The sequence below is a fragment of the Wyeomyia smithii genome, chromosome 2 (genome assembly GCF_029784165.1).
Source record: "Wyeomyia smithii strain HCP4-BCI-WySm-NY-G18 chromosome 2, ASM2978416v1, whole genome shotgun sequence".
NCBI classification, from domain to species: Eukaryota; Metazoa; Arthropoda; class Insecta; order Diptera; family Culicidae; genus Wyeomyia; species Wyeomyia smithii.
Window position 1 is genome coordinate 131337101 of NC_073695.1, and position 14509 is coordinate 131351609.

The 14509-nt window shown below is 38.8% G+C and overlaps 2 protein-coding genes across 2 annotated transcripts in view; both read right to left on the reverse strand.

Annotated features, from left to right (window-relative positions):
* Window positions 1-617: 617 nt before the first annotated feature.
* On the reverse strand, window positions 618-3073 carry LOC129723340 (zinc finger BED domain-containing protein 4-like). Its single transcript, XM_055677519.1, has 3 exons — window positions 1918-3073; window positions 812-1465; window positions 618-758 (listed from the first exon to the last, which is right to left on the reverse strand). The coding sequence occupies exons 1-2, from the start codon at window positions 2524-2526 to the stop codon at window positions 1016-1018; spliced, it is 1059 nt and encodes a 352-aa protein (XP_055533494.1). The 5' UTR covers window positions 2527-3073; the 3' UTR covers window positions 618-758; window positions 812-1015.
* Window positions 3074-3160: 87 nt separating this feature from the next.
* Window positions 3161-14509, reverse strand: part of LOC129723344 (uncharacterized) — a 40158-nt gene continuing 28809 nt past the window's right edge. Inside the window, exon 2 of the mRNA XM_055677521.1 lies at window positions 3161-5308. Within this exon, the coding sequence (XP_055533496.1) occupies window positions 3866-4558 (693 nt within the window). The 5' untranslated portion in view covers window positions 4559-5308 and the 3' untranslated portion in view covers window positions 3161-3865. The remainder of the gene's footprint in view (window positions 5309-14509) is intronic.

Genomic DNA, 14509 nt, shown 5'->3' on the forward strand with positions numbered 1-14509 from the left:
TCGTTAACGATTTTGCTCGATATTTCCCATCAGGGAATCGAGCAATGTAAACAAACAAGGCGATTGTAATAATAGAAGTTCTTATTGAACAACTCTACAAACTGCGCATCTCTAAAAGCTTGCAACTCACACAATCTTACCATGCATCGCCATGTCAACACACATTGTCAAGCTAGTTAGGAACGCGCCACTACTCACTCACTACTTAAATTTAGTGTATGCTGTAATCTTAACTAGGGTTGGGAATCGGAAGGTATAATACCGGTATTTCGTATCGCAATATATTGCAACGAACCGATACCGAGTAATGAATAAATCACAACTAAAGTATCGATACTGCGATATTATTGGTATCGGAAAGTCGGAAAATAAATGAAAAAAAAAAACACGCTGTGATTAGCTATTTGATATTTCTATCTTTATAAAAGATTTTTTACAATCGACTCGATGATGGATAATATCTGTTTGAGTTTAACAAAATTAATATAAAGGAACGGAATATACCTACAACAAAAGACGACTTTGAATGAACCACTGACTCCAACATATCAAAATATGAACATAAAATTGGGAGGTCATGATTTTGATAATAATAGAATGAATATTTTTAACAGAGAGTTTATTTATACCAAAGTTTTAATTGCTGATTTTAACAAAGCAATTACTTTTATGCTTGTGAAGTTTGAATTTCTCTGTTGCGAAGTTCTTTTAAATATTTGATCTTCACTTCCATGAGTCTGTGGTATCAGTTTGTTTCTCTGCGAAAATTGAGAACTGAAATATTTTTTTGTGAAATATATAAATAACTTACTGTGAAGGTTCGGAAATGGCTCTATACCACGTGTCTTGGTCTATTGTTGCTTTGGGACAAATGTTGTGTCGTAAGACGATTTCTCTCATCATCCATTATGCGGCCGGCAAGTGAAAACAGTCTTTCCGACGGCACGGAGGTTCCTAACAGTGGTACAAACATCCGCGCCAGTCTATGCAAATGCGGGAACTGATGACCAATCGTCTACCATATTTCCAGAGGGTTGCTGTGTCTTGGGTAGGGAGCCCTCGAAAAGAAAGCTTTAATTTCGGTCAGAGCAACAGAACCCAGGTCGTCCGAAGCATCTCGTACGTGAGCCGACGAAACATACTCATCATGAACGCTCCAAAGTTCATCTTTTTCCTGCTCAACATCGGTTGTTGGTAGCGTTTGCACATCGCACGCGCTTACTGCAGTTTCGACATCATCATGTAACATTTTAATAATCTCTTTTTGTAGAAGAGATTTAGCGTTCGCGACTGCCAATGCGCGCTGAAAGTGGAAGGCCATATACCGGGGGTCGAGTAACGTGGCCAAGGCAAGTGGCATATTATTTTCAATTTCATCACACCGTAATTTCAATTCTCTAATAGCAAATTTTTTAAATTTCAACGCCAGCTCATCATTTGCCGCTACTTCAACAGCCTCTAGTTTCTAAAAAAAAATATACATTCAGTATAAGACTGTAAATAGTGTCTAGTTTTTTGACATCTATTTCACAAACTCTACGTTACTCTACGCATCTCCCCCCTCTCTCTCTTTCTCTCTTACTCACTCCAACTCTCTCTTCTATTCTGCTTACCTTTCTCATCCCATAACTTATTTTGTTCCACTCTATTACAACCCTTCACCCCACCATCCCCACTTAGCCAAACCACTCTCGCAACCAATATAATTCACTAGCTCAACAATTACTTGCCTCACAATGATTTATTCCAACCAACACCCGTCATACAGCCCACCAAGCACACCTCCACCTCACCGCACCATTCTCTCTCACCCACTTGCACATTACGTTCCATTCTAGAAATTTTATATATTTATGTATCTAAGCAATTTGTTCGATTTAATAGAAAATGTCTTAATTCTCGGGTAGTTTTACTTACTGTATTATTCATTTTTATCATCGGAATAACTTTACTGGCTGTACTGTGTACATTTTTAATAGCAGTTACAGTTGCCACTTCTGAACTTGTTAAGAGTTCAATATCTGGAAACTTAAGCGCGGCCAGAGTAACAGAAGGTAGTAACTCAAGATATGATTTAATCATCGCATAAGTAGAGCTCCATCTTGTTGGCACATCTTGCTGAAGACGTCGCAGTTGTCCTTCCGATACACCATTTGCTTTATGCTGATTTTTCATTTCATCCGAAAAATTTTGCTTCTTGTGCGACATCGTTACGATATTTTTTAATTTTCTCATTATCTCCGGAATACCGGGCATGTGAGGCATTGATTGGTTATCCACTTGTTTATATCCTAACGCATTTGCTGGTATTAAGTTAATCGTGTGCGCAAAACACGGCACGTGTCTCGATTTACTAAAAGCTTGTACACAAGCTTTGGTTATATTTGAAGCATTATCTGTGACAATTAGGCGTACTCTTTTCCGGTCTTTATTCCATAAATTTAGAACATCCAAGATTTTTCGTTCCAGGTAATCTGCGGTGTGTGATTCAGTCAAATGTTCAACGCCCAAAACATAAGACAGCATTTGACATTTTTCGGCTTAGTGAACTGTCGTACCCAAGAAACTGTTCGTTTGATGTCTTTCTTGCCAGCAGTCCACCGTAACACAGACAGATGGAGCACGTGATAAACTTTTTCGAACGTAGTTCCCTATATCTGCGTATCGTGTTTCCATCAATGTCGTGATGGTCTTTCGAGATGGGGTTGCCAAAGCGGTACTGCTGATTTCATTAAATGACAAAAACCCTCCTTTTCTGGAGTAGACAAACACAGATTGTCTTTGCAAATCATGTATAATGATGCTTCTAAAAGCCCTTTAGAACGGGATCCGCTCTCTACTGTCGGATCGCACCGAACTATAAAAGAAGCCCACTAACGCTTTACGGAATTCGCGAACTAGCCCGTGACATGCGACTGCTACCGCGAATGCTCAAACACCAACTGGCTCTAAAGCCGTCGTCTCGACTTCCCCTTTACCGACGCTTCCATGTAGTCATTCGTAAGGGGTGAATTCTAGTCGCAGAATAAAACTATATTTTCTCAGGGTTGGACAGTAGAAAGTATGTTTATTCACCTGCACAACTCTACATCCCTTTTTTACTCTAGGAAAAAAAAAAAACAAAAAAAAGATTTTGTGGCTCAGTTTCATATCTTAAGGTGGGGGGGAGGGGTTTGAGGGTTCAAAAAAAGTGATTTTTTTATATATTATGAAAGTATAGTAACTCAAGAATGTCCCGGCATTGATGATTCTATGTGAGTAAAATAAAAAATAAATAGCTTACTAAGTTTTATCGGGGTCTTTTCGCTACGAAAAACTTTAAACGCGTTTTTCTCAAATCGATGTTTTTTGAGTCGGTGCACTCTGTATCTCAAAATCTATTCAACCGATCGTTCTCAAATTTTTTACAGTATTTCCTTACATAGTTTATGAGGTAACCCTGTTGAGATTTTTTCGTTTTTGATTTTATTTATTTTATTATTAACAACAATAGTCATGAATTTAGGCCAAAAATCAGTATTTTCACTTTCAAGTCTTGCAAAAAGTTCAAAAATTTAAAAAAATGGAAAAACTCGACAGAGATACCTAGAGGGACATAAAAATTAAAGGAAAAACTGGTTATTTCATTTCAGATGATCCAGTGCTGAGGTATGACGTGCACCGCAAAAAGTATTTTTTTTGAGGCGCCTGCGAAGAATTGCTACCATTCGGTCAATTTTCAATATTTTTCAACCAATATTTTACAGAATATAGTTCAATTACTACTTTTTAATGTACAATAATCAGAAATAAATTTACTTTCACCGTACGCCCAAAAAAAAATCTGTAAAAACCTGCCTTCAAAACCCTACCCCCCTTAAATTATCTAGTCATTGTATCTTGCTGGCAACACCTTTGCTCGCTTCGGACGCTGTTGAGATGTGCTTCTATCTGAAACGGAGGACTGTGCATTAGAATCCCGTTTTGGCGACGGATCGGTCGCTGTGGATTCTTCCGGTGACGCTGGTTGTTCAAACGAGGTTTCAGTAAAATCGGAGTCCTCTGTACATCGTGCAGACGGCCACTTCTTCAAATGTGAAACAGAACGACGATACGTCACTCCTTCTTTGTTCGTGACGATAACATCGTTTCCACTTTTCTTGGCAACAACACATTTCTCCAGTTTGAAGTTCGGTTCTAATTTTTGGGTGTCGTAACTCTTGAGCATCACGGTATCTCCTACGTCGATCTCCGATTCCTTCGCGTTCCTCCGATTGTCGGCATATATTTTACCCTTCATTTTGATCATCGCATCGTGGTCTCGCGTTTCTTCGTCTCGCAGCCAATATGGCTCGGTGCGCAACGACGGAAGCAGGTTCTTCACTGGTCTTCCAGTTAATAATTCTAACGGCGGTTTACCGGTTATTGTATGCGGAGTCGTATTATACATGAACTCATAATCCTTAACAGCTTTTCGCCAATCGGATTTCGTTGCCTTAGCAATTCTTAAGGCCCTTAATACACCTTGGTTGTGTCTTTCCACCAACCATTTGCGGCCAATATGGTATGCTTTGAACATGCCAGATGTTTTTAGACACACAATAGTTCCGAAATTCCTCAGACAAAAACGGAGGTCCGTTGTCACTTCTCACTGTTTCGGGGTATGTTTGTTCAGCACATACATTTTCGAGGGCCTCGATTGTCTTAGAGGCCGTAGTGCCTTTCATTTCTATCACTTTCGTAAACCGACTATAGTAATCGATAATGACGAGAAATGTTGCACACTCTTCAGCAGAAAAAAATCTATGGCAATTTCCTGCCAGGCACGCTCTGGCATTTCGTTCCGCATCATAGGTTCAGAAGCGTCATGTCTACTCACCGCTGTGCAACCCAAACACTGCTGTATGTGATCATTAACATCGCGGTCCATACATGGCCACCACACCTTCTCACGTAACTTCCGCCGCATTGCAACTATGCCAGGGTGTCCACGGTGGGCGATTTGTAATGCGCTTGGCCGTAGTTTTTCCGGGAGAACGATTCGATCATTTCTGACAATTATGCCTTCAATCACGCCCAGCTCTTTCGCAAATGCCTGATACCGATACAAATCATGGGGCCATTGCTGAGTATGAATGGCCTTAATAGCTGCTGCCGCTGTGTCATCGTTTGACGTAGCCATTTTTATTTCTTTTAGTGTGATAGTAGATGGTCCGTCACCCATCGCGCACAAGTAATGCTCTGTAATTTCATCAAATGGCTGTTCTGAAGGAGGACACAATCGAGAGCAGATATCCGAGATATTGGCGCAACCAGGAATATGTTTAACCTGTAGAAAAACAATGTGATTAAAGCTATTAATAAATTAATAGCACAGACAAACAGATAAAACTTTCAGTAAGAATATCTACGGAAATATATCTTCACGTATACTCTAGCAATTTCTATGATCGACACTTCCTAGCATTGACTTGCTAACGTCTATCGTACGTACAAATGATATTTGCTAGCTTTCATTCCCCCTGACTCACCGTTTACGATGCGGTGGCGCCGTCATTACAAGTGCTAATATATTCCCAACAAACATTATATTTGAAATTACGGTTTTTCGTACGAAGGATATGAAGCGAATGTCGTCTCTTAGTATGTGACAATTGGTTTGGTAGGAACAAAAAAAAATGTAGATGATCACACGTCGAAATGTCAATAAATCACAAACAAATTCCCAATCGTAACTTAATAATAAAAATAAATATTGTTTACAAACCTCGAAGTCATAAGGTTGAAGACGCAAGGCCCAACCTTCAGCTCTGCTACAGGCACGTTTCCCGTTTTGATGCTTTCCCCCGAATATGTATTCTAATGTCTTGTGATCCGTGAATACAGTAAATTTTGTCCCAAACAGGTAAGGATACAGCTTTTCAACTGCCCATACAACAGCCAGCGCCTCTCTCTGGGTTTGCGGATAGATCCGTTCGGTTTTTGTTAATCCTTTGGAAGCTAAACATATTATTCGTGACTTGTTTGAATCATCCTTCTGCGTTAACACGGCACCTAGACCAACGGAAGACGCAACTACGAACAACTCTGTTCTATCTCTGGGATCGAAAAATCCCTGTTTACACACAGTACTTGAAAGAGCGTTTCGTAAGTCATCGAAAGCCTCTTGCTGGGCAACACCAAAATTTTCCACGTCTCCGCGTATGAATTCACGGAGGGGTTCAGTCCTTGTAGATAAGTCTGGAATAAATTGTCCCACGAAATTAATGAGGCCAAGGAAGCTACGTACTTCGTCCTTCGTCTCCGGCTGTCTGAAGTTCTGTATCGCAGAAATTTTATCTGCAGAAGGGCTAATTCCGGCCGCACTGACCTCATAGCCCAAAATTTCAAGTTTCGTTGTACCAAACACGCATTTGTCCTGGGGTGACATTGCGCATTTCGTTTCGAGTTACTCGAACAAAACTAAATGATCGCTGGAGAGCGTTATGTTTCGTTTTTTGTATTTTTTCGACTTAGCGGGTTAGATGAGCCGAAGGACAAATGACAATGACAGCTCCTTTTAAGCTTAGAGCAAAACTGGCAGTATGTGACGTGCTCGAAAATAGCGAAAATCGTTGAATCGAGCTGCACAATGCCACCCCTGGTTTAGCGTAGCGTTATTTTCCTTTAAAACTGCTTGCACCTCTTGTAGGCGAGCGTCGTGTTCTTCTCTTGTTCTCCCTGATACCACTATATCGTCGATATATATTACTACACCCTCAATTCCAGCCAGTATTCCGGACATAACCCGCTGGAAAATTTCCGGCGCACAATTTATGCCGAACATCAGCCTTTTGAATCGCATCAGGCCTCTACTGGTCATAAATGTGGTTATACCACGAGAATCTGGATGAAGTTCAATGTGGTGGAATGCGGATGTAATGTCTAGTTTGGAAAAGAATTTCGAACCCCGTTGCTTGTTCAGTAATGTGTCGATCATTGGAAGCGGATAATATTCGCGCCGTATAGCTTGGTTAGGGTATTTCATGTTTATGCATAAACAAATATCGCTCTTGCCTTTCGGAACCACTACCATCGGAGATATCCACTCCGGTGGACCTACGGCCGGTTCGATGACATCATTACGCAACATTTGTAATATTTTGAGTCCACTTTCTCCTCCATTGCAACTGCTATTCTTAAGTATGCTATTTTACGCGGAGGTATGTTCGGATCTATTGACAGTTTAATTTGAACGTTGGGGAACTTTGGAAAAAACACCGTCTCTCACATCGATGTTAACAACGTCAAGGCCAACCTTCAGAATTTTGAGTTCTTCCGCAGTACTTTTACAGAGCAAAGATTTATTTGCTCCCTCAATGGTAAAAAATTCAGCGAAGGTTTTTGGTTTAGTTTCATTAATCGAAATCCAAGCTTCAAATGTCATTGTAATACGCAAAGGAACTTGACTGGCGTATGCAGTAAGCCGTCGATCGCAATGAGATCTCTTATTATATAACTTTGCCTTGCAATCAACAAGAGCCATTAAATCATCCTCCGTGATTGTGTTTATAGCAGCACCAGAGTCTATTAGGAACGCCACTGGATACTCATCGATTCTGTAGACTATTACTCCGTCATTTTTTATATTCTCCTAATTTTAATAAAGAAATTAAATGCAACATTCATGTAAGTATTCTTTATTATTTTTTTTGTTACTGTATGAAAAAAAAATACATCAATAGTGTTATCGGAAAATCAAAAGAGTGCGATGAGACTTCAACATTCTTTAAAAAAACAAAATCTTAATTGTAAGAAAACAAGTTGAATTGGGATGAAAACGGTAAGTAAAATAAGAAACAAAAAGTTGAAGAGGTTGTTTATAAGACACGACCGCAGAGGTAACGTAGAATACGACAGTCTGTCTTATGCCAATGTATTTCTTGGAATAGGTTTGGGAAAACACTGAATTGGGGATAATTCTTCAGATAAACTTTGAGGTTAATTGTGTATGTCAATGCCATTTATTGACAATTGAATAATTTTTCAACATGGCAAATTTTTTATTTAGTTTTGAATGATTCACAGTGATAATCAAATTCTACATGAGGTGATTTGTTAGCAATTACGCTACCCGTCATAAGTTCGGAATCGCTTTACTGAGTATTGCAACACCCAGTTTGAATATTGCAACGCCTCTCGAAAAGTTTAGCATCACCTGGAATAGGCGGATATCTCGTGTTTTTGACAACCTAGAAAGTTGCGGTTTCCAGCAAACTTGTTCCGAAGGTCAAAGGCTACTGTATGGTGGCTATGCGGGGTAATTCAGTATTAAACCCAGGCACCCTAGCATGCAGTTTTTCATATTTAGACTTCAACTTATCGCGTGATCATTACTACCCACAAAGTTGCGGTGTTCGGCTTGTGCCACCAGTTCTGGTCAAGCATATTACAGTTACAGTTACAGAAATTTGCCCATTTTGAGTGATGCTAAGCTTTTCAGGGGTGTTGCAATACTCAGTAAAGCGATTCCAAACTTATGACGGGTAGTGTATATATGAAAATTTCAACCGCTATACTGCTAGCCACGCACGCTATATAGCAAGCCACGCACTCTAGCCACACGCTCTATAGACATGCACAGACACGCTAGACATTCACACGCTATATAGCAAGCCACACGCGCTATAAACATGCACACACGCGCTACAGGCATGCATACACGCCATAAACATACACACACGCTTTAAAGCAAGCAACACACCTTATATATTAGGGACACATGCTTCAAATATTCACACACGTTATGTGCATACACCCTGTATATACATACGCTGGATGATGGTGGCTTCTCAATCCACCTGGCGGTGCGAGTCTCTTTCAGTTTCGGGTTGTATTTGCCCAACGATATCTGAATCGGATTACCGCTGGTGGGGTCCAACTCAGATCGAAGGGGAGCCGAACTGAAAGAGGTAGGACTGCACTGCCCCTGTTTTCATAGTTGACGTAACAACCAACACCATCATTGCGAGAAAAACGTGTTTTTGGTATTTTAACACAAATAATTATATTGAGATACAATTTCAATAGAGTAGTCTGTCAATTCTATGAAGATTGATGTTTTAATAGAGGCCCCATGGATTATACGAGTCTGCCCATGATAATTAATCCAGAAAAACCGCTACGCCAGTTGATGCGAATAAACATGCATTTTTCTCGCAGATTGTTCGCATAGCTTGGCGTAAAAACTTGACTACTTCCTACTCTGCCACGCAGTTGAATTAGTTTTATCAATCGTGTTTCGGTCAAACGTCAATTATTGTCATCGGCAGTTTCAATTAGACAAATACGCACAAACACACATACAAACCCACACACATATACACACAAACACATGCACAAAAACTTACATTTACGCTAAGGTGGGTAATCGTTACAAGGAAAAATGCAAACTTGACAGCACAGAGCCAGAACAAACTTTTGACGTTGGACTAACGTCTATATCGAAGTTAGGCACCTGAATTTGAAAATCTAGTAATTCAACCGGGGAAAACCAGGGAAAAGTGGTCAGGTTTTGAGCGCTTATATATCAGTCATTTCTTTTCAGAATTTCGAGGTTTTGGCATCAACCGATCAGAAATTCTTTTACGGTTGAATTTATGTAACAAAAATAACCTATTGTTCGAGATACACTATTGAAAAATTGATAAATCACATCGATTGTCTAAATCATACCGAGCAACCAATCACCACCTCTCTTCACAAGCACAGTCGACACTAACGGATACAACCGATCTGACTTTGTAAACAGTCTCACAGCTTTCAACCAATAACGAGCTCGCTTTCGGTAGCTGCAACAGGTGTTTCAACACCGTTTTAAAATGCTTCTTTTATCATTACCACTGAACAGATTCTAAACACCAATGGCTTGATTGATAGGGGAAATATTGCGCAAGATTGTCATATAATAATTTAAATATGTTTTCGATACTAAACTAGTTAAAAGTTGTGTTAAAAGTCGTGCACATTCAACCAATCACAAGCTCGCTTCTTGTTTGCTCGCGGATGGATTTTTGCTTTGGGCTATATAATAGCCTGTGTCGTCTCATAGCAGTCATCAGTTAACAAGTGAAAGGCCACCAGGCCGGTCTTGTATAATCAGCAGCGGTGGCTGATTCCAGCGGCCAAACTGAGCTGCAGCAGAACCAGAGCGGTGGTATCAGGCAGCAGCGGCGGAGGTAGTGGGAAGCTGCATTTCTTCATTCAGTTCGGTGCTCCTTCGATCTGAGTTGGACCCCACCAGCGGTAATCCAATTCAGATATCGTTGAGTGAAAACGTTGGGTGTGTGTGCAGTGTGCACATATAGCGTATATGCATCTGTATTGCTATGACATTTGCGATGATAGGGATGGCGCTGTTGCGTGTGTATGGCTAGCTATAGCGTGTGTAAGACACTAGCATGTGTAGCATATTATGGCTATTGCGTGTATATCTTCAGCGTGTGTACGGATAGTTATAGCTTGTGTGTGGATAGCTGCTGCGTGTGTAATGATTAGTTATAGCGTATGTATGGATAGTAATAGCACATGGTTGGATAGCTTATGCGTGTGTATAGATAGTTGTATCGGATGTATGGAAAGGAATAGCGTGTGTATGGATAGCTATAGCTACAGCGTGTGTATGAATAGTTTTAACGCGTGTTTAGATAGTTATAGCATGTGTGTGAATAACTATAGCGGGTGTTTATCGAAGATTATTATTGTCATTGAAAATATTAAAACGTCTTAACGAACACAGTTGTGAATTTGATTTTACAGCAGCGATTTTAACTTCTTCAGCCAGTCTTTATTCATCGAGGAAAAATTACTACCTATGAATGATCAACACTTATTTACTAGAAATTTGATTTAGATCAAAACGGGTTCTTTTGACTGTCATAAGTTATTGGTAAAAAGAGTTGCAAGTTTTCTCAATGAGCATTCATTAAATTTTCGTTTTTGTTTCTCGGTGCGCGGTTTTGATTTTGTTTCTCGCACACAGAGAAAGAAACAAACTTGTCGCTATCGTGAAAAATAACAAAACAATTAGAAATGCTCTAAATCACAACTGAAGAAGTTAAGATATTATCCTGTCACTCGCCCAAACCTTGATAACAACTACCGAAAAACGTGTGATTGAACTCTTGCTATATTGAGTTATTGAACCAAACGTTTTTTTTTTTTCAAATACATGAAGTTATATGCTGGGCTGGAACTAACCTAGCATGAGTTTTATCGATTAAATGTCAAACAATTTTCAAATTCAAAATTTTCGGTTGAATCGTTCTGGGCTCCAATTTCAGATAGTTTCGTAAAATTTGCTTTTTGCTTAGATAGGAAAATTTTACCAATTCGCTCAATTAAATGATTGTCTTGGTAGTGCAGCAAACAAAGGGTTGATTCGAATATGTATGAAATGACAGCGATTAAATAAAAGATATCCATTCTTTTAGTATATATTATTATTTATAACGTTTTAACGTCTCAGCATCCAGTAATGCACTGTTAGATAAAATTGCAGCAAATACTAGAGTTGCAATTCTCTCTATTATTTGTTTTAATGGAATATAAGAATACCGTAGTCCAACGTCATGCGGTCGTGTCTTGAATACCACCCTCCTACTTTTTTATTGTTCGATTTAGGCCCCCAGACAATGCTAAACCTGCCGAATATGGATTACTCGCGCCTCTGATTGGTGCATTACATACGCATGTACATAAATTTGTATGAAAATTAGTATAGGAAAACTTTTTCGCATGTTTCTTCCTAGAGAGCTATCGATAAATCCACTTTCGGTAGTGTCAGAATTGTTTTAAACCCCAAAAAGAACCATAAAAACGTTCTGGCAAATCGATTTAATTTACCCACCGTAATATACACAAACGTTTTATTTATTTCATCTGATGCAAATATCCACTAGTAGGGGGAAAGAAGACGGTGACTTTAGACCTTCCTGAGGCTGAGTGTTTGTAAAAATATTATTATTCAATACAAGAATTCAATCCCCCTTTCCCCTTTCCATGGAATATTTGTCGAATTAAACGACTTAACTTAGGCAAACAGACAGTAGTTAGACAGTCGAGTAAAACGACTTAACATAGACAATTGCACCTTGTATGGAGTGACGCCAGTTTTTGCAACCAATTGGCAGTTACGCCAAAACGTTTTTCCAATATTTCTCAAAAGTTTTAGAACAAAATAGTTTTCTTTCCATCTGTAGTGTATGTATCTTAGGGAAAGGAAGCTGAATCAACGAAAAGTGCATTTTGGTAATTTTGGCTCTTACGTCAACTATGTAAACAGGGGCAGTGCAGCTAACCACTACCACTGCCGCTGTTGCCCGCTTCTTTTTTTTTTTTTAAAGGGGGGATTTGTTAGTAGCTTAAGTATTTATGATAAATATTAGTAAATAATGAGTATGTGTGTCCAATCACAAATGGTCACTTCTCAACACTGTTAGATATTTGTAATTTTAATTGTTGGGATTTGTTTGCTTTCGCAATTAGGACTTATCATTCGTAGGGATTTAAACCTACTTGTCAGAAAAGGGGAAGTAAACTTACAACTAACTTAATTGCTAACTTATTGGCTATAAAGAGAGCTTATCGTAGCAATTGAGGATTGCAACGATTTTTGTCGAAAAGTCTATGTAATTCGAGTGTACCAAACCAAGGAGGACGCTTCAAAATCATTTTCAGAATTTTATTCTGAATCCTTTGGAGCGTTTTCTTCCTTGTTGAACAGCAACTTGACCAGATCGGTACAGCATAAAGCATTGCTGGTCTAAAAATTTGTTTGTAAATCAAAAGTTTGTTCTTTAAACAAAGTTTAGAATTCCTGTTATTGAGAGGATATAAACATCTCGTATATTTGATGCACTTGGCTTGTATACTCTCAATGTGCTCTTTGAAAATAAGTTTTTTATCATAAATTAGTCCCAAGTACTTAACCTTGTCGGACCAACTTAAAATAACCCCATTCATCTTGACAACGTGATTATTGTTTGGCTTGAGGAAAGAAGCCCTAGGCTTATGCGGAAAAATTATCATTCGAGTTTTAGAAGCATTGGGAGAGATTTTCCACTTTTGCAAGTAGGAAGAAAAAAGTAGGAGGGTGGTATTCAAGACACGACCGCATGACGTTGGACTACGGTATTCTTATATTCCATTAAAACAAATAATAGAGAGAATTGCAACTCTAGTATTTGCTGCAATTTTATCTAACAGTGCATTTCTGAATGCTGAGACGTTAAAACGTTATAAATAATAATATATACTAAAAGAATGGATATCTTTTATTTAATCGCTGTCATTTCATACATATTCGAATCAACCCTTTGTTTGCTGCACTACCAAGACAATCATTTAATTGAGCGAATTGGTAAAATTTTCCTATCTAAGCAAAAAGCAAACTTTACGAAACTATCTGAAATTGGAGCCCAGAACGATTCAAACGAAAATTTTAAATTTGAAAATTGTTTGACATTTAATCGATAAAACTCATGCTAGGTTAGTTCCAGCCCAGCATATAACTTCATGTATTTGAAAAACAAAAACGTTTGGTTCAATAACTCAATATAGCAAGAGCTCAATCACACGTTTTTCGGTTGTTGTTATCAAGGTTTGGGCGAGTGACAGGATAATATCTTAACTTCTTCAGTTGTGATTTAGAGCATTTCTAGTTGTTTTGTTATTTTTCACGATAGCGACAAGTTTGTTTCTTTCTCTGTGTGCGAGAAACAAAATCAAAACCGCGCACCGAGAAACAAAAACGAAAATTTAATGAATGCTCATTGAGAAAACTTGCAACTCTTTTTACCAATAATTTATGATACTCAAAAGAACCCGTTTTGATCTAAATCAAATTTCTAGTAAATAAGTGTTGATCATTCATAGGTAGTAATTTTTCCTCGATGAATTAAGACTGACTGAAGAAGTTAAAACGCTGCTGTAAAATCAAATTCACAACTGTGTTCGTTAAGACATTTTAATATTTTCAATGACAATAATAATCTTCGATAAACACCCGCTATAGTTATTCACACACATGCTATAACTATCTAAACAGGCGTTAAAACTATTCATACACACGCTGTAGCTATAGTTTTTTATACACACATGCCGAAGCTATTCATACACACGCTATTCCTTTCCATACATCCGATACAACTATCTATACACACGCATAAGCTATCCAACCATGTGCTATTACTATCCATACATACGCTATAACTAATCATTACACACGCAGCAGCTATCCACACACAAGCTATAACTATCCGTAAACACGCTGAAGATATACACGCAATAGCCATAATATGCTACACATGCTAGTGTCTTACACACGCTATAGCTAGCCATACACACGCAACAGCGCCATCCCTATCATCGCAAATGTCATAGCAATACAGATGCACATACGCTATATGTGCACACTGCACACACACTAAATGGCGGTAGCTTTCCTAGTGGCGGTGCTGGCTCGTGCAGTTTCTGGCTGTTTTCACCCAAC

Coding starts and splice junctions, on each gene's coding strand:
- LOC129723340 (XM_055677519.1), bottom strand. CDS start 2,526: ATGCTGTCTTATGTTTTGGGCGTTGAACATTTGACTGAATCACACACC. Junction 1,466..1,917: donor TGATAAAAATGAATAATACA/GTAAGTAAAACT, acceptor ATTTTTTTTTAG/AAACTAGAGGCTGTTGAAGT.